This window comes from Tamandua tetradactyla, chromosome 8 (assembly GCF_023851605.1).
Source record: "Tamandua tetradactyla isolate mTamTet1 chromosome 8, mTamTet1.pri, whole genome shotgun sequence".
Taxonomy (NCBI): Eukaryota; Metazoa; Chordata; class Mammalia; order Pilosa; family Myrmecophagidae; genus Tamandua; species Tamandua tetradactyla.
Window position 1 is genome coordinate 61,430,565 of NC_135334.1, and position 20,857 is coordinate 61,451,421.

The window sequence follows — 20,857 nt, forward strand, 5'->3', positions numbered from 1 at the left end:
TCTCCCCCAGAGAACTTCTTTTGTTGCTCAGATGTGGCCTCTCTCTCTCAGCCAACATAGCAAGCAAACTCAATGTCCTCTTCTCTCTACATGTAAACCTCCCTGGCAATGTGGGAAGGAAATCCTAGAATGAGCTGGAACTCAGCATCAAGGAATTGAGAAAACCTTCTCAACCAAAAGGGGGAGAAGAGATATGAGACAAAATAAAAGTGTCAGTGGCTGAGAGATTTCGAACAGAGTCGAGAGGTTATCCTGGAGGTTATTTCTACACATTATACAGATATTCCCTCTTTAGTTTAAGGTGTATTAGAGTGGCTAGAGGAAAGCTCCTGAAACTGTAGAGCTGTATTCCAGTAACCATGTTTCTTGAAGATGATCGTATGATACAGCTTTTGCAATGTGAGTGTGTGATTGTGAAAACCTTGTGTCTGATGCTCCTTTTATCTATGGTATGGACAGATAAGTAAAAAATATGGATAAAAATAAACACATAATTAGGAGGAACAAATGTTAAAATAAATTGAGTAAATTGAAATACTAGTGATCAATGAAAGGGAGTCATAAGGGGTATAGGAAAAAATAGGGGGAAAAAGGCTAAAATATATTGGGTAGATGGAAACATTAGTGGTCAATGAGAGGGAGGGGTAAGCAGTATGGTATGTATGAGTTTTTTCTTTTTTCTTTTTATTCTTTTTCTGGAGTGATGTAAATGTTCTAAGAAACAATCATGGTGATGAATATACAACTATGTGGTGATACTATACACAAAGTATGGAATATTCATATGTTAAGAATGTTCATGTTAGTATGTTATTTTGTTTTGTCAATAAAAATATTTTTTTTAAGTTTACATTAATAAAAAAATAATACTTGCTTTTGTTGAATACCTGGAAGGTTTCCATTATAGTCCACATCTTCTATGCCAGAACCCCATTTAACAAGAAGTTGCAAACAGCCAAGCCTCCCATGAAAAGCAGCATAATGTACAGGTCTCCAGTCTCTCTTATCAGTCAAACTGGGATCCTAGAAGTAGCATTCACAAGGACTCAATTTCTTGTGATTTGGGGGAGAAAACGGGGGTGGGAGGGACATTAAGTTTAGGAACTTAATTCTGCAAATGAGAATGGGAGGTTCTTCTTAAAACTATAAGGCAAATAAATATTACATATAATAGACAGAATGGGCATATCAAAAATTTAAACTCCAACTACTGATTGAACATATGACCTAATAAGATATTAGTGACATTTTATAAAACAAATTTTTTAAAAGGAACACAAGTTACATAAAATAGTTTTTTAAAAAGGAACTTAACTAGTCATTTTGCTGGTCACAGTTTCCTGACCAGTAAAAGAGGAAGGGATTTAATGATAAAATAATATCCTTGAGAGCATAAACAAAGAGCTAATGAAAAAATATATAAGAGGTTTAACTTACAGAAACATCAGTTCTTACCATAATGTCTTCAATATTGGTTCCCTTCTTACAACAAGGTTATTTTTTACAACTACCAGGTAATATTAAAAATAAATACTTCCGGGTGGGCCACAGTGGCTCAGCAGGCAGAGTTCTCGCCTGCCATGCCAGAGACTCGGGTTTGATTCCCGGTGCCTGCCCATGTAAAAAAATAAAGAAAGAAAATAAAAAATAAAGAAAAATAAATACTGCCATAAATAAATGATATTTCTGGATATATAAATCACTTTCTAAATTAGCATGAGTTAAAAAGAAATACACAGGCAATCACCCCCAAAATTATGAAGGTTTACAATCACCTGGTTAAGATTTGTTGGAAGATTCTGAATCTTCTCACTTAACCTGTGAACTGACATACAGTACCCAAAGCCTGTGAAATGTTTTGTAATATTAAACTGCTTTCTTTAGAGATTAATATGAATTATTTTAAAATTCATCTGAATATTGTCCCATGTTAAAAAAATGGAAAAGCTAAAGAGAAAAATTAAATTATTTGCCCAAAGTTATATAAGGAATTTAAAAAGTCCGGAAGAGAAAACCCAGACTACAAAGGCTATTTCGTCATATGATTGTATACTTTCACATATTAACAGGAAAGCCTCACCACTCCACTTCGGAGCATTATTTGTAAAGTGAAAGAATGTCCATGAGTGGCAGCGAGGTGTAAAGGAGTGCATCCACGGTCATCCTGAACTGACAGATTTGCTCCATTGATCATAAGGGCCTAAAAATAGAGAAACAAGAATCTGTGTTTACATAAGCATAGATGTTAAGTTATAAATGCAAATGAGGATTATTCAAAGGCAGGCAATTTCTTAAGCTATAGCTGAATTATTACTTTTTTTTTTTTACATGGGCAGGCACTGGGAATCGAACCTGGGTCTCCAGCATGGCAGGCAAGAACTCGTTCACTGTGCCACCGTGGCCCACCCGAATTATTACCTATCAGGTTATATTTCTGCTATAGGCGAAATAAGAGAAAGTCTTAGCTAATCATAAAAAAAATGCTTGAGGTCTTTTTGAACATTGACCAGGAGACCTTTATAATATCTGGTTACACCTTCTAATTTTAGCATATTTAAGGCACACTCTTCCTAAGTACAGATTAATAACCACTAAATTTAATACTTTAATGCTAATTTAGTAAAACTAAATTTAAACTTCCACTATTTCAAAAGCAGAACTGTTTTATTAACTGGGATTTGAACACTATAAAGCTATTTCATTATTAGAATAACCAGTTCTAAGCTTCAAATCAAGTTTCTAACTGCACTTAAGGAGATTCTATCTGAATTTACAATTGGCCCAGTTTTTGTACATGGGTTATATCATATACACAGCCTTCCTATATAGTACACACAGTAGTTGTTTTAAAAGAATTACTAATTAATATTTTAAGGTATTTCTTTCACTCAGCCTTTTTTTATTCTTCTTTAACCAGCCTACATTTACCAATATCTCAGCAAAGGCTTACTCAGTCTTAAATCCTTTAAAAAGCTTTAGGAAGACAAGTCCCTATAATTTTGCCTGAGTCCCATTAACTAACTAGTCAATAATCATCATAAACCATCTTGAGCGATACCATGTAAAAGTCTTCGAAGAATACCGGGGTGCAAGTGCAGTTCAGTAGCAGAATTCTCACCTGCCATGTAGGATACCCAGGTTCGATTCCCAGTCCACGCACTTCACAAAAGACAAACAAAAAACAAGCAAACAAAAAAATTCAACAAATGGTGCTACAATAATGGGATATTCACATGGAAAAATAATGAAATGAGATCCTACCATAGAGCATACAAAAAAAAAGTCTATGAAGACTACCAAGACATATTACCAAATTTGGGAATTAAAACATACATATACATAGAGACAATGTAATCAACTATACAAAGCCGTTCCTGGCAAGCAATGACTATACAGTATAGTACAAAAACATACCTCAAAAGCTCTGAGAAGAGATCACTTGAGAGAAGGGAAGTAAAAACCAAGGCAGAGGGAGTGGCTTGAGCTAATGCTTGGAAAGCATCAGGCAAAGCTTCATTTGACCCTGATGTCCCCTAAAGTTATGACTGTGTTTTCTCCTTTCTTTCACTGCTGAGCTCTCAAATTAACCTACAAACCGATTACCATCCCTACCATGCACAGAAATACAACAATCTTCCCCAGTAGAGAGCTCTCATCCACCAAGTTTGATGGTCTTTCCTTAAGTTTTATTCATCTTAGCTTTATCCTGCACTTGAAATTCTGCCTACTTTCTTAAAACAAACTTATTCCTTCATTTGCATAGCACTAATTTATCCTGCCTTACTCTATCTCTCTGACCGTCCTTCTCAGAATTCCTTACACATCTCTCTGCTTCCTCCCATCCCTATTAACATTTTTCAACATTCAGTTCCCAACACTTGACACTCCTGCCTATCCTCTCTTACATGTAATCTCCTGAAATTTTTGTCTCCAGTCTGCTTTTCAACTGCTTGGACCTTCTCCACTTGCATTACCTACCAGCATTATAAGCACAACACATACCAAACTGAACTCAACATCTTCCCCCAAATTTCTCCCACCTTTCTTATTTCCCTATTTCTATCCATGGTGTCATAATTATCTACCATTCTTACTCAAGGCTTTAAATTCTCACCATCCTCTGTCAATGCCTGCTTTACAAGATATCTTGAATCATTTTCTTTTCCAGTATTACTACTTAAACTCGCCCTCTCTGATTAGTGGATACAGCAGGTTTTCTAGCTGTTTTTTTTTTTTTTTGCCTCCAAATTCTTTCTCCAACCCAGTTAATCCTGAATACATCTTGCTAGAACAATTTCTTCATTCCTCTGTTAACATACAGAATGTGTACGTGTGTACATATATACCTAGAAATATATACACAAACACATATATACATACTATGAACTGAATTATGCTCCTTCAAAATATATGTTGAAGACCTAATCCCCATTTAGTTCAAAATGTAAATTTATTTGGAAATAGGTTCAATACACATGGAATTAGGCAAGTTAAAATGAGATTGTGCTGGAATAGATTGGACCCTTTGTTCAAATAGTTTGCTAGCTGCCGGAATGCAATATACCAGAAACAGAATGGCTTTTAAAAGGGGGAATTTAATAAGTTACAAGTTTACAGTTCTAAGGCCGAGAAAATATGTCCCAATTAAAACAAGTCTATAGAAATGTCCAGTCTAAGTCATCCAGGGAAAGATACCTTGGTTCAAGAAGGCCGATGAAGTTCAGGGTTTTGCTCTCAAGTGAGAAGGCATGTCGCAAACACAATCAGAATTTCTCTCTCATCTGGAAAGGCACGTGGCAAACAGGGCATGATCTGCTAGCCTTCTCTCCTGGCTTCCTGTTTCATGAAGCTCCCCAGGAGGCTTTTTCCTTTTTCATCATCAAAGGTCACTGGCTGGTGGACTCTCTGCTTCTCGTGGCTATGTCATTCTCTGCTCCCTCAGAATCCCCAAAATGTTTCCTCTTTTATAGGATTCCAGTAAACTAATCAAGACCCACCTAGAATGGGTGGAGACACGTCTCCACTGAATCAAGCTTAACAACCACTCTTGATTGAGTAACATCTCCAAGGAGATGACCTAATTACAGTTTCAAGCATATAGTACTGAATAGGGATTAGAAGAAATGGCTGCCTTTACAAAATTGGATTAGGATTAAAACATGGCTTTTCTAGGGTACGTAAATCATTTCAAACCAGCACATTTCACTCTCTGGAACCTAAAAAAGACATGTTTTTCCCATATACAAAATGCATTAATTCCATCAAAATATCAGAAATCCTTAAACCATTTCAGTAGCAGTACAAATGAAATATAAACTCAGAAACAGTACCAATTCCTATCAAAGTCAGTTACAGCACGGTCTGTTCTAAGGCAGAATTATCCTCTGGCTGTAGACCTGTGGAACTCACAAGTTATTTGCTGCCAATATACAAAGGAACAGTCATAGGATACATATACCCATTTCTATAGGGAGGAAGAAACACAGGGTTCACCAGACCAATACAGTTTCAAAAAACCACAGGGCAAAGTCCATTAGATTTCAAAGTCTGAGAGTCATTTATCTTTGGGGCTTTAGAAAGCAGCAGTCACAGCATTTCCAAGGATCTATGCAGAGGCCTGCCTCTTTCAGAAACACAACCTTGGGAGACACTGGGGAGACCACCTTTTTCTCAGCTCCACCTTCTCCAAGGATCAGTGTTGCACCCACGCTCTCTGCCATCTTTGGGGCACACACTCAACCCCTCCATGTGGTGGTAGCCAGGCTCTCCCCAAACCCCAAGTAATGTGCTTCACCCTCTTCAAGGCCTGAGGTAGCATGACTCTTCCATTGCAATGAGGTGGAAGGCCCATCCTCTGCCTTTGGGGCAAACTCACCCCCTCCATGGGTTTGGGTGGGTCCACTCTCCTAGCCTGAGGCTCCATGACTTCAGGCCCCGGCCTCCATGGTTTTGCCTCTGAAGTTATTTTTCCTCCAATGTGTCGCTTCTCTGTCCCTCTCAGTCCCAAATGGCATTTGTTCTCTTTATACGGATCCCACAACACTCTCATTGGCTTACTATGCAATAACCTCAGATCATGCCAGTCAGACATAAGCAGTTTCCACAAATCCTTCCTGGATAACTCCATGTCTGATCCTGGCTTTCTCTGAAATGGTTGACTGGTTCCACATTTGGCCAAATCCTCACATGGGGCACTATTCTCTGGGGTCTCCCTTCCTGGAAGCCCAGAATTTTCCAGAACATCAATTTCTGGTTTTTTTGTACCCAAGAGTTCAGTTTTCAGCTTATCTTTCTCCTATCACATTTCACTATAAGCTGCAAGGAGAAATCAGGCTGCATTTTTCATATTTAATTTGGAAATCTCCATATCCAAGTTCATGGCTTTTAATATCTTTCTTCCAGACAAAGCCACTAGTCAATTTTGCCAGATTATCTGCTATTTTAAAATAAGGATTGTCTTCCTTACAGTTTACAATAACATGTGCCTCATTTCTGTCTAAGCCTTTATCAGAAGTATCTTTAGAGTCCACATTTCTAGCAATTGTCTCTTCAAAGCATTCTAGGCCTTCTCTATCAAGCTCCTCACAACTCTTCCAGAATCTTCCCTTTATCCATTTAAAAAGCTGTTCCAACATGTTTGTTTTTTGCAAACTATAGCAGCACCCTACTCCTGCTACCAAAATCTGCTCTAGTTTGCAAGCTGCCAGAATGGAATATACCAGAAACAGAATGGCTTTTAAAAAGGGGAATTTTATAAATTGCAAGTTTACAGTTCTAAGGCCAAGAAAATGTCTCAATTAAAACAAGTCCATGGAAATGTCCAATCTAAGGCATCCAGGGAAAGATACCTTGGTTCAAGAAGGTCAGTGAAGTTCAGGGTTTCTCTCTCAAGGGAGAAGGCACATGGCAAACATGGTCAGGGTTTTTCTCTCATCTGGAATGGAACATGGTGTCATCTGCTAGCTTTCTCTCCTGGCTTCCGGTTTCATGAAGCTTCCTGGGAGGCGTTTTCCTTCTTCATCTCCAAATGTCAGTGGCTGGTGGACTCCCTGCTTCTCGTGGCTATGTCATTCTCTGCTCTCTCGGAATCCCCCTCATTCTCTAAAATGTTTCCTCTTTTATAGGATTCCAGTAAACTAATCAAGACCCACCCAAATGGGTGGAGACACATCTTCACCCAATCTAGCTTAACAACCACTGACTGAGTACATCTCCAGGGAGATGATCTAATTAAAGTTTCAAACATACAGTACTGACTAGGGATTAGAAGAAATGGCTGTATTTACAAAACTGGATTAGAATTAAAACATGGCTTTTCTAGGGTACATAAATCATTTCAAACCGGCACACAGTTAATCCATTATGTCTGGTGTCCTTATAATAGGAAATTTAGCCATAAATTGAGAGAAAAAGAGAGACACTGAGGAGAATGCCAGGTGATGACTCAGGCAAAGAACATCATGGATTGCCAGCAGACCATCAGAAGCTGAAAGAGGCATGAGACAGATTCTTCCCTACTGGCAGAAGTAGGGAAGCATGGCCTGTCAACCCCTTGATTTCAAACTTCTAGCCTCCAGGACTGTGACAGTATGTGGTCATTTGCAAACTAATAAATAAATGTTTTAGTGAATATATAAAAACTCTCTTATACAATGGAATCTGAACTCTATTATAGCAGCCCTAGCAAACAAACAAATAAATAAATAAATGTCTTAGCATATATATATATATAAACTCTTATACAATTGAATCTGAACTCTTTATTCTACTTCTAAGGTACTTTACAAGTCTGGCCTAACCAAATTCAGTTCATAACAGTCCAAAACCCCAAACTACCTACACTCAGTCAACTCATATAATTGCACATTTCCTGAAATATCTCATTTTTCCAATTTGGGACCTTCACACAGAAGTATAGCCTGGAGGTTAATAGACAAAGCCAAGGTTCAAATCCCGGTTTTGAAACTTACTTACTCTGTCATCTATTTAAAAAACCCAATTGGAAAAAAAAAAACCAAACCAATGGATTACTGTATTAAATGACATGATACTTGAAAGGCTGTGAACGACACATAATAAATGTCCAATAAATGACAACAATCTCAGTGTCACAGTCACTTGAAGGCTCGACTGGGACTAGAGAATTTGCCTCTAAGACGGTTCACTCACTTGGCCATTGGCAAGAGGCCTTAGCTCCTCTCCATGTAGGCCTTCCCATAGGAATGCTTCAGTGTCCTCACAAAATGGGAGCTGGCATCCCCCAGAGTGGGATTATAAGACAGAGGGCAAGGTGGAAGCTATGAAATCTTTTATGACCCAGTCTCAGAAGTGAGATGCCATTACTTCTACCATATCTATTTGTTAGATGTGATCAATAAATCTAGTGCACACTCAAGGGAAAGGGATACATTACATACAAGAACCCAAATTTGAAAACATGTTAAACAATTTATGGACATATTCTGAAAGCAGAACACTGCCTTTTCCATGCTTCTACTATAATTCTTATTTTGTAAATATACAGTTAATCTTTTTTATTAAAAATGAGTTCACCTTAAGAAGTATCTTATTTAGCTCCCTTTCCTAAGTCATTTCTCAGTGTTGACACAGAGTAATATCACAATAAATGTTCATTTAATTTACTTGAAAAAAAAATGACAACAATCATTTCTATTTGTTCTTAACATTTTTCCCACCTCACTACTTCCTTCTTTAAAATCATCCCATTCTTCTACACTTAGCTGAAGTTTTATGTGCTCCTTCTATAATTCTTCCCTGTCCTCCTAATTTCTCTAGTTCTTCTCTTCTATACTTTTAATTAGAAGCTTAATCATAGACTGTGCTTTGTTATTGTTTTGTAACTCACTGGGCAGAGATCTTATAACTTCAAATAGAATCTCAACTTCTTACAGGCAGAAACTATTTGCTTATATGACTTCCTTCAAATTTCATTCTATTTCATTTATTATATAAATCTAGTAACTCTAATAAACTAGACCATGACAAATATTAATGTGTTACTCTGGCCAGGAAATATATTAAGTAAGAAATTTCAGGACACATTATAAAGGAGATATCGAGGGATAACATGACAACCCCCTCCCCGCCCCGACACACACACACAAAACCAAACAGACAGAAAACTACTTCATCACATAAAAGAATCTGGTTTCATATCATTTGTTAAAATGGATGGTTGGTACCAAAATCTCTGAGTCACAGAATCCAGTAAGTTCTTGTTTAATATATAACTACATGGTATCAAATAATCAGAATAACTGCAATAGCTCAAGGACTATGCTAAAGTAATTAAGCAGACTGAATAAAAAGAAAATGTAAGTAACATTATTACCTGCATACAAGCATCCTGACCCCGGATTGCAGCTATGTGAGCTGCTGTCCAACCTTTCATAGTTACTCGTGTGATATCAGCTCCATGCCAGAGCAGCCAGTGAAGACACTAAATTAAGAAAAGAACCAGGTGAGCAACTGGTAAAGCAGACTCTGAAACAGTAAATCTTTTAAATTTAGTCTAATAACATGAACTGCCCAGTGCATCCTGAAAATCATCATAAGTAAATGGGAGGAACCAGGTTTAAGAAAAACAAAAACACAAGCACAATGATAAACAGTAACCAGCACTTGGCCTCACTGTTGGGTAAATCATAGGGGATAGTGAGAACTATGACAAACTGGAGATCACATTCCTTGTCTACAAGGTGTAGATAGTATTCAATACCCAGCCAATTGTAGCTGTGAGGAAAATGCAGATATTGGCAAATATTCTATATGACTGATAATGTGCAAGTCAAATAAAACACATCAGTGAGACAGTCACTCAGTGACCAATTTATAGCCTCTGCCATAAATCTTTCACTAAATCCAGATTTATCTGTATCAGACCAATAATTGTTATTTTAATGCTATTCTCTAAAAAATAAGAGGTTTATAAAAAAGGAAAGAAAAGGAGGGAACTTACATGCATCTTAACTTAATACTCTTAAATATCCTTCTAAGTCTCAATAAAATACAGTACTTGGAGGTCTGTGCCACATATGGTGTTACCATCCTTACTTCAGACATTTAAGTTTATAGATTCTACCTTCAAAGTGTTTCTTTTTCTTTAAAATAATTGTTCAGCTCATTACGATACACTGTCACAGGAGTCATAGTCATATCAATTATTTGCAAAGGCTGCTTACATACTATTTTGCTGTCATGTCAATTAACATTAACAGTAAAATATGGGGCGGGCCACGGTGGCTCAGCAGGCAAGAATGCTTGCCTGCCATGCCAGAGGACCTGGGTTCGATTCCCGGTGCCTGCCCATGTAAAAAAAAAAACAATAAAATATGAAAAAACCTCAACCTCATTAACAATCACAATAAATCATTCATTTATTCATCAAATATTTATGCAGAGCCTACTATGGACTAAGCACTGTTCTCAGTACTAGACATACAAAGCTTCTGCTCTCATGAAGATCATGTTCTGGTAGGGAAACACAGGCAACAGACAAACAAAAATACATACTATATCAAAAGCTATTACAAGGAATAAGAAAGTAAAGCAGGAGACCCAGGTGACTTTGGGGTATAAGCAGTACTAACTATGAGAAATAAATTTTTTTAATCTATCAAAATAACAAAAGTTAAAGGACAACAATATCCAGTGCTGGCCAGATTGAGGAAGAATAATCATACTCATACACTTTTGGTGATACTATTAACAAGTAAAATATTTTTACTACATAAAAGAATTCATCAAAATTTAAAACATATGTATATCTATGCTCTTTGACTCTGCAATTCCACTCCAAAGATCTGTTCTAAAAAATACTGAAGTGCACAAAGGTTTATGTTAGAAGCATGTTCAAAAGTATGTTTGTAATAGGGAAAAACTAGAAATGACCTAAGCATCCATTAATACTATGGAATACTATGCAGTCACTTAAAAGAATGAGTTGAATACACATATACGGACAGAAAAATGCCTAATAAAGTTGTGCTGGTTTGAAGCTGTTATGTTACCCAGAAAATTCATGTTCTTTTAACTCAATCTTGTGGGTGCAGACTTATTGAGGGTGATGGTGATGATTAGATTATTTCCATGGTGATATGACCCTGCCCATTCAAGGTGAGTCTTAATTAGTTTACTGGAGTCCTTAAAAGAGCTCACGGGGAAAGGGGAAGAGGGAAAGAGAGGAAAAGGGGGAGAAAAGGAGAGAGAGAGAGCAGCGAGCAGAGAGATGAAACCAAGACATAGATGCTAAGCTAAAAAGAGATGAAACCAAGACATAGATGCTAAGCTATAAGAGCAGCTATAGGACTTCTGGAGAAGATGGCGGCTTAGTAAGACGCGCGGATCTTAGTTTCTTCTCCAGGACAGCTACTAGGGGAGTAGAAACGATACAGAACAGCGTCCAAAGCCACAACAGAGATAAAAAAGACAGCATACCCCATCCTGGAACGGCTGGCTGGCTGAGAGAAGCCACTCGGGTGAGATCGCCGAGGCGCGCGGGCTTCACCGGGCGGGGCGGCAAGCGGCCGGAGTCACTCCCTTCCCCCTTCCCGGGCCAGCTGGGAGAATTGGAGAGGCGGTCCCCTGAAACCGCAGCGGCTGGCGCCCACACCACGCGCGGCCCCCCGGACCAACTGAGAGAATTGGATCGGAAATCCCCAGGCCGCGGAGAACGGTGACGGGTGGGGGAGGCCCCTTCCAAACCCGTGACTCCCTGGGAATGTGCACTCTCCCGGGCGGGCCGCTGCCGCTGGTGCCCTCCCGCCGCGCTTGTCGCCCGGGCGACTAGGAAATTTGGACGGGCGCTTTCCCGGGCTGTGGCGGCCAACAACCCTCCCCGCGTTCGGACCCCGGGCCGGCTCGAACTCTTCCAAGCCGCTTCCGCTAGCGAACCTCCCGGAAGGCGAGAGTTTTCCAAAGTTAAAGGTCCCACAGCACCTTTTACTGGTGGGACCCGCAGACAAACGTGTGCCACGAGCGCCACCTACTGGGCAGGATAAGAAAAACAGAACCCAGAGATTTCACAGAAAAATCTTCCAAACTTTTGGATCCAATACCCAGGGAAATCTGTCTAAATGCGCAGACGCCAACAGAAGATAACGGATCACGCTCAAATAATTGAAAATATGGCCCAGTCAAAGGAACAAACCAATAGTTCAAATGAGATACAGGAGCTGAGACAACTAATGCTGAATATACGAACAGAAATGGAAAACCTCTTCAAAAACGAAATCGATAAATTGAGGGAGGACATGAAGAAGACATGGGCTGAACATAAAGAAGAAATAGAAAAACTGAAAAAACAAATCACAGAACTTATGGAAGTGAAGGACAAAGTAGAAAAGATAGAAAAAACAATGGATACCTACAATGACAGATTCAAAGAGACAGAAGATAGAATTAGTGATTTGGAGGATGGAACATCTGAATTCCAAAAACAAACAGAAACTATCGGGAAAAGAATGGAAAAATTTGAACAGGGTATCAGGGAACTCAAGGACAATATGAACCGCACAAATATACGTGTTGTGGGTGTCCCAGAAGGAGAAGAGAAGGGAAAAGGAGGAGAAAAACTAATGGAAGAAATTTTCACTGAAAATTTCCCAACTCTTATGAAAGACCTAAAATTACAGATCCAAGAAGTGCAGCGCACCCCAAAGAGATTAGACCCAAATAGGCGTTCTCCAAGACACTTACTAGTTAGAATGTCAGAGGTCAAAGAGAAAGAGAGGATCTTGAAAGTAGCAAGAGAAAAACAATCCATCACATACAAGGGAAACCCAATAAGACTATGTGTAGATTTCTCAGCAGAAACCATGGAGGCTAGAAGACAGTGGGATGATATATTTAAATTACTAAAAGAGAAAAACTGCCAACCAAGACTCCTATATCCAGCAAAATTGTCCTTCAAAAATGAGGGAGAAATTAAAACATTCTCAGACAAAAAGTCACTGAGAGAATTTGTGACCAAGAGACCAGCTCTGCAAGAAATACTAAAGGGAGCACTAGAGTCAGAACCGAAAAGACAGAAGAGAGAGGTATGGAGAAGAGTGTAGAAAGAAGGAAAGTCAGATATGATATATATAACACAAAAGGTAAAAAGGTAGAGGAAAATATTATCCAAACAATAATAACACTAAATGTTAATGGACTGAATTCCCCAATCAAAAGACATAGAATGGCAGAATGGATTAAAAAACAGGATCCTTCTATATGCTGTCTACAGGAAACACATCTGGGACCCAAAGATAAACATAGGTTGAAAGTGAAAGGTTGGGAAAAGATATTTCATGCAAATAACAACCAGAAAAGAGCAGGAGTGGCTATACTAATATCCAACAAGTTAGACTTCAAATGTAAAACAGTTAAAAGAGACAAAGAAGGACACTATATACTAATAAAAGGAACAATTAAACAAGAAGACATAACAATCATAAATATTTACGCACCGAACCAGAATGCCCCAAAATACGTGAGGAATACACTGCAAACACTGAAAAAGGAAATAGACACAAATATCATAATAGTTGGAGACTTCAATTCCCCACTCTCATCAATGGATAGAACATCTAGACAGAGGATCAATAAGGAAATAGAGAATCTGAATATTACTATAAAGGAGCTAGACTTAACAGACATTTATAGGACATTAAATCCCACAACAGCAGGATACACCTTTTTCTCAAGTGCTCATGGATCATTCTCAAAGATAGACCATATGCTGGGTCACAAAGCAAGTCTTAACAAATTTAAAAAGACTGAAATCATACACAACACTTTCTCGGATCATAAAGGAATGAAGTTGGAAATCAATAATAGGCGGAGTGCCAGAAAATTCACAAATACGTGGAGGCTCAACAACACACTCTTAAACAACGAGTGGGTCAAAGAAGAAATTGCAAGAGAAATTAGTAAATACCTCGAGGCGAATGAAAATGAAAACACAACATATCAAAACTTATGGGATGCAGCAAAGGCAGTGCTAAGAGGGAAATTTATTGCCCTAAATGCCTATATCAGAAAAGAAGAAAAGGCAAAAATGCAGGAATTAACTGTTCACTTGGAAGAACTGGAGAAAGAACAGCAAACTAATCCCAAAGCAAGCAAAAGGAAAGAAATAACAAAGATCAGAGCAGAAATAAATGAAATTGAAAACATGAAAACAATAGAGAAAATCAATAAGACCAGAAGTTGGTTCTATGAGAAAATCAATAAGATTGATGGGCCCTTATCAAGATTGACAAAAAGAAGAAGAGAGAGGATGCAAATAAATAAGATCAGAAATGGAAGAGGAGACATAACTACTGACCTCACAGAAATAAAGGAGGTAATAACAGGATACTATGAACAATTTTACGCTAATAAATACAACAATTTAGATGAAATGGATGGGTTCCTGGAAAGACATGAACAACCAACTTTGACTCAAGAAGACATAGATGACCTCAACAAACCAATCACAAGTAAAGAAATTGAATTAGTCATTCAAAAGCTTCCTAAAAAGAAAAGTCCAGGACCAGATGGCTTCACATGTGAATTCTATCAAACGTTCCAGAAGGAATTAGTACCAATTCTCCTCAAACTCTTCAAAAAAATCGAAGTGGAGGGAAAACTACCTAATTCATTCTATGAAGCCAACATCACCCTCATACCAAAACCAGGCAAAGATATTACAAAAAAAGAAAACTACAGACCAATCTCTCTAATGAATATAGATGCAAAAATCCTCAATAAAATTCTAGCAAATTGTATCCAACAACAGATTAAAAGAATTATACATCATGACCAAGTAGGATTCATCCCAGGTATGCAAGGATGGTTCAACATAAGAAAATCAATTAATGTAATACACCATATCAACAAATCAAAGCAGAAAAATCACATGATCATCTCAATTGATGCAGAGAAGGCATCTGACAAGATTCAACATCCTTTCCTGTTGAAAACACTTCAAAAGATAGGAATACAAGGGAACTTCCTTAAAATGATAGAGGGAATATATGAAAAACCCACAGCTAATATCATCCTCAATGGGGAAAAATTGAAAACTTTCCCCCTAAGATCAGGAACAAGACAAGGATGTCCACTATCACCACTATTATTCAACATTGTGTTGGAGGTTCTAGCCAGAGCAATTAGACAAGAAAAAGAAATACAAGGCATCAAAATTGGAAAGGAAGAAGTAAAACTATCACTGTTTGCAGACGATATGATACTATACGTCGAAAACCCGGAAAAATCCACAACAAAACTACTAGAGCTAATAAATGAGTACAGCAAAGTAGCAGGTTGCAAGATCAACATTCAAAAATCTGTAGCATTTCTATACACTAGTAAGGAACAAGCTGAGGGGGAAATCAAGAAACGAATCCCATTTACAATTGCAACTAAAAGAATAAAATACCTAGGAATAAATTTAACTAAAGAGACAAAAAACCTATATAAAGAAAACTACAAAAAACTGCTAAAAGAAATCACAGAAGACCTAAATAGATGGAAGGGCATACCGTGTTCATGGATTGGAAGACTAAATATAGTTAAGATGTCAATCCTACCTAAATTGATTTACAGATTCAATGCAATACCAATCAAAATCCCAACAACTTATTTTTCAGAAATAGAAAAACCAATAAGCAAATTTATCTGGAAGGGCAGGGTACCCCGAATTGCTAAAAACATCTTGAGGAAAAAAAACGAAGCTGGAGGTCTTGCACTGCCTGACTTTAAGGCATATTATGAAGCCACAGTGGTCAAAACAGCATGGTATTGGCATAAAGATAGATATATCGACCAATGGAATCGAATAGAGTGCTCAGATATAGACCCTCTCATCTATAGACATTTGATCTTTGATAAGGCAGTCAAGCCAACTCACCTGGGACAGAACAGTCTCTTCAATAAATGGTGCCTAGAGAACTGGATATCCATATGCAAAAGAATGAAAGAAGACCCATCTCTCACACCCTATACAAAAGTTAACTCAAAATGGATCAAAGATCTAAACATTAGGTCTAAGACCATAAAACAGTTAGAGGAAAATGTTGGGAGATATCTTATGGATCTTACAACTGGAGGCGGTTTTATGGACCTTAAACCTAAAGCAAGAACACTGAAGAAGGAAATAAATAAATGGGAGCTCCTCAAAATTAAACACTTTTGTGCATCAAAGAACTTCATCAAGAAAGTAGAAAGACAGCCTACACAATGGGAGACAATATTTGAAAATGACATATCAGATAAAGGTCTAGTGTCCAGAATTTATAAAGAGATTGTTCAACTCAACAACAACAAAAAGACAGCCAACCCAATTACAAAATGGGAAAAAGACTTGAACAGACACCTATCAGAAGAGGAAATACAAATGGCCAAAAGGCACATGAAGAGATGCTCAATGTCCCTGGCCATTAGAGAAATGCAAATCAAAACCACAATGAGATATCATCTCACACCCACCAGAATGGCCATTATCAACAAAACAGAAAATGACAAGTGCTGGAGAGGATGAGGAGAAAGAGGCACACTTATTCACTGTTGGTGGGAATGTCAAATGGTGCAACCACTGTGGAAGGCAGTTTGGCGGTTCCTCAAAAAGCTGAATATAGAATTGCCATACGACCCAGCAATACCATTGCTGGGAATATACTCAAAGGACTTAAGGGCAAAGACACAAACGGACATTTGCACACCAATGTTTATAGCAGCATTATTTACAATGGCAAAGAGATGGAAACAGCCAAAATCTCCATCAACAGAAGAGTGGCTAAACAAACTGTGGTATATACATACGATGGAATACTATGCAGCTTTAAGACAGGATAAACTTATGAAGCATGTAATAACATGGATGGACCTAGAGAACATTATGCTGAGTGAGTCTAGCCAAAAACTAAAGGACAAATACTGTATGGTCCCACTGATGTGAACAGACATTCGAGAATAAATTTGGAATATGTCATTGGTAACAGAGTCCAGCAGGAGGTAGAAACAGGGTAAGATAATGGGCAATTGGAGTTGAAGGGATACAGACTGTGCAACAGGACTAGATACAAAAACTCAAAAATGGACAGCACAATAATACCTAATTGTAAAGTAATCTTGTTAAAACACTGAATGAAGCTGCATCTGAGCTATAGGTTTTTGTTTTGTTTTGTTTTGTTTTGTTTTGACTTTACTATTATTACTTTTATTTTTGTCTCTATATTAACATTCTATATCTTTTTCGGTTATGTTGCTAGTTCTTCTAAACCGATGCAAATGTACTAAGAAATGATGATCATGCATCTATGTGATGATGTTAAGAATTACTGATCACATATGTAGAATGGTATGATCTCTAAATGTTGGGTTAATTTCTTTTTTTCCGTTAATTAAAAAAAAAAAAAAGAGAAGGGGTAATTGGAGCTGAAGGGATACAGACTGTACAACGGGACTGGATATAAAAACTCAGAAATGGACAGCACAATACTACCCAATTGTAATGCAATTATGTTAAAACACTGAATGAAGCTGCATGTGAGGTATAGGTTTTTTGTTTTTTTTTTTTCTTTCTATTAATGTTTTAATTCTTATTCTGTTGTCTTTTTATTTCTTTTTCTAAATCGATGCAAATGTACTAAGAAATGATGAATATGCAACTATGGGATGTTATTAAGAATTACTGATTGTACATGTAGAATGGAATGATTTCTAATTGTTTTGTTAATTCTTTTTTTAATTAATAAAAAAAAAAAGAGCAGCTATAAGTAAAAACCCATACCAAACTCTGAAATCTGTTCTACAACTAATTGTTGTGATGTGCTTTGAAATTTATTGCTTTTTAGTATATATGTTTTTTCACAAAAAAAGAAAAATATACATTTCTTCTAGACTGCAGTGTTTTGGAGTAGCTAGAAGGGAAAATCTGAAATAGTGGAATGGTAACCCACAAATTCTGAAATCTGTTCTGTAGCTACTTGTTGAAGTGTACTTTGAAAATCATTGCTTTTTTTCTTTTCTTTGTATATGTTATATTTAACAATAAAAACTGTTTTTAAAAAAATGACAATCAGTGCTAAGGAGAGGAGAGAACCTTCTCCAGGGGCTAAATGCAGAGAGTTACAACAAGGCTAGCCCTCTGCTTTTTGGAAAGTACTAGAAAGTGCCTGCTGTGGCTGAGTTTATACAAATGTATAGTAACGTAACCACTACTATAATCAAGATTAAAAAGTTACGTAATCCAAAGCATTCTCTAATGCCACCTTTGTAATTAAGAACTCCTCCCCGACTCAGTGCCTAGCAACCACTAAACTGTTTTCTGTTCCTAAAATATTGACTTACCCAAAACACCATCTAAACGTAATCATACACGATTAGTCTTTTGAGAGTAGCTTCTTAAAACTCACATTATGTCTTTGAGATACATCCATATTATTAAATGCATCAATAGTCTGTAGGTTTTTATCATTGAATAGTATTCTACTGAATGGATGTAACACAGTTCGTTTATTAATTCACCAATTGAAGGATACAGGGTTGATGTTTGGGGCAATTATGAACAAAACCACTTAAACATTCATATGTAGATTTTTGTGAATATAAGTTTTCATATCTCTTGGGTAAATATATTCTGATGTGGGAATGTTGGGACATAAGGTAAGTAAATGTTTAACTTTATAAGAAATTTCTAAACTGTTTTCCAAAGGGACTGTACCATTTTACATTCCCATCAGCAATGTATGAGAATTTCAGTTGCATCACATCTTTGTTACCCCTTTGTATTTTGATTTCTAGCTTGTTTAGGGGGATGGAGAAGGGTATTTGCTTGTTTTGTTTTTGCCACTGTTCTCAGTAAATAGAGGTATTATTTTGGCTTTCATTTGCATTTCACTAATGGCTAATAACATTGTACATCTTTTCATGTGCTCCATTGTCATTCATACATTCTTTTAGAGTAAGTGTCTGCTCAAGTCTCTGGCTCATTTTTTTTTTTTTTAACATGGGCAGGCACCAGGAATCGAACCCGGGTCCTCTGGCATGGCAGGCAAGCAGTCTTGCCTGCTGAGCCACCGTGGCCCTCTTGCTCATTTTTTGAGTATTTGTTTTCTTACTGCTGAGTTATAACAATTCCTTATACATTCTATTTACAGGTTCTTTGTGAGATTATAAAGTGCAAAGATTTTTTCATATTTTTTCTAGAAGTTATGCAGGTTTAAGTTTCACATTTCTCTACGGTCCATTGTTAGCAAATTTTTGCATAAGCTTCCTTTTTCTTATAGATGAATATCCAATTATGCTAGTACTATTTAATGAAAACACTATCTGTTCTCCACTGAACTGCATTTGAATCTTTGTCAAAAATCAACTGACTAATCAGCAGAACTCCAGAACTGGCACAGTAAGAAGCTTGAAAAATCCTCTCCCTCAAAAGCAAGAAATGATAAAAGTGGACAAAGATGTCAAAACCAACCATTTAAAGATTATGGAAAGCATATAACAAAATGAAGATCCAAAGTACAGGTCAACCAGGTATGTAGAAGGAAACAGTAGAGAACACCCACTGAGGACTACAAACTCAGAACCATCAAAGTATATTTCTCCCAAGTGACAGGGAATCATTGAAAGAACAAAGTGAAAATTCCTTGTTTACAATAGTGCAAACGGGTGCACAAACTCGTGGGGAGAGCTTCTTTGGATTAGGTTTGGTTCTAAAAAGCAGAAGTAGACTTCCGGGTCAAGATGGTAGCTTAACAATGTGCGCGTTTTAGTTCATCCTCCAAAACACCTACTAAATAACCAGAAACAGTACAGAACAGCTCCTGGGGCCACGTCAGTGACCAGAGACACAGCGTACCCGAGTCTGGACCAGATGGACCGGCTGTGAGTACCCCCCAGTACCGTGAGTTCCCAAAGCTGCAGCGGCCAGCGCCCCTCCCCCACAGGCCGCTTCCCAGAGGGGAAAGGAAAGGACTTTACCAGCAGCAGAGACTGGGCACAATCAAACACCAATTGTGGAACTAATTAACTAATTCTGACTACTAAAAATAGGCCCCCAGCTTAGGTGAACCTGATCAAAGCGGAGGTTGTTCATTTTTGCCCCGGCGCCAAGGGGGCAGGACTGACAGAAAAAGAGGGAGAAAAAAAGAAGGAAACAGAGGTTTTTGTGGCTGTGTATCTACAAAGGCTTGACTGCCTCTGAATACAGTGGCAGGACTTTTCAGGCTGCAACTGTCCCAGGCATAGGCAGAAGTGAGCTCTTTGGGGGGCTTTTTTGGAGCCTGTGACTTCCCCAGGGGAGGAGTGAAGCCCAACTCAGGTGGAATCCCTCCATCAAGGAATTCAGACCCCAGCACATGGTAATGTGAAGCCATTAAAACTAGCCTACAACCTCTCCTCTGTCTCCACCACCCCTCAGCAGGGAGAGTCTGCCAAAGTTAAAGGTACTGCATCATCTTATGCTGGTGGGACCTGCAGTCAGACAAGCGCTACACACAGGGCAGGATAAGAAAAACAGAGTCCAGAGACTTCACAGGAAAATATTTCAACCTGCTGGGTTTCACCCTCAGGGAAAACCGACACAGGTGACTCTTTCCTCCTGATAGGAGGCCAGTTTGGTCTGGGAAAATCTGGAAGGGGTATATAATATCTAAGTAGACCCTCCTAAGTGTGTGTGGGGGGGAAGGCACCACACAAGCAGGGCAAGAAACAAGAAAACAAGAACTGAATAATTCTCCTCTGTTAAACAAAACTTACGCTAAAGGTCCAGATAAAGCTGAACAGAATGTCAAAGAACAGATAGACAACAAATTCATCCAGCAAGAAAACCCTAGATAAAAGAAGTGAAAGCAATCTCCAGAATAAA

General features: G+C 38.0%; 1 protein-coding gene across 6 annotated transcripts in view; it reads right to left on the bottom strand.

Moving 5' to 3' along the window:
- The window catches only part of ANKRD42 (ankyrin repeat domain 42), a 98,797-nt gene that overhangs the window by 69,880 nt on the left and 8,060 nt on the right, over positions 1-20,857 (bottom strand). For all 6 annotated transcript variants that reach the window (XM_077113429.1, XM_077113431.1, XM_077113428.1 and 3 more), the window contains exons 3-5: positions 9,353-9,460; positions 2,081-2,200; positions 888-1,023 (exon numbers count right to left, since the gene is read on the bottom strand). In XM_077113429.1, the coding sequence (XP_076969544.1) occupies positions 888-1,023; positions 2,081-2,200; positions 9,353-9,460 (364 nt within the window). The remainder of the gene's footprint in view (positions 1-887; positions 1,024-2,080; positions 2,201-9,352; positions 9,461-20,857) is intronic.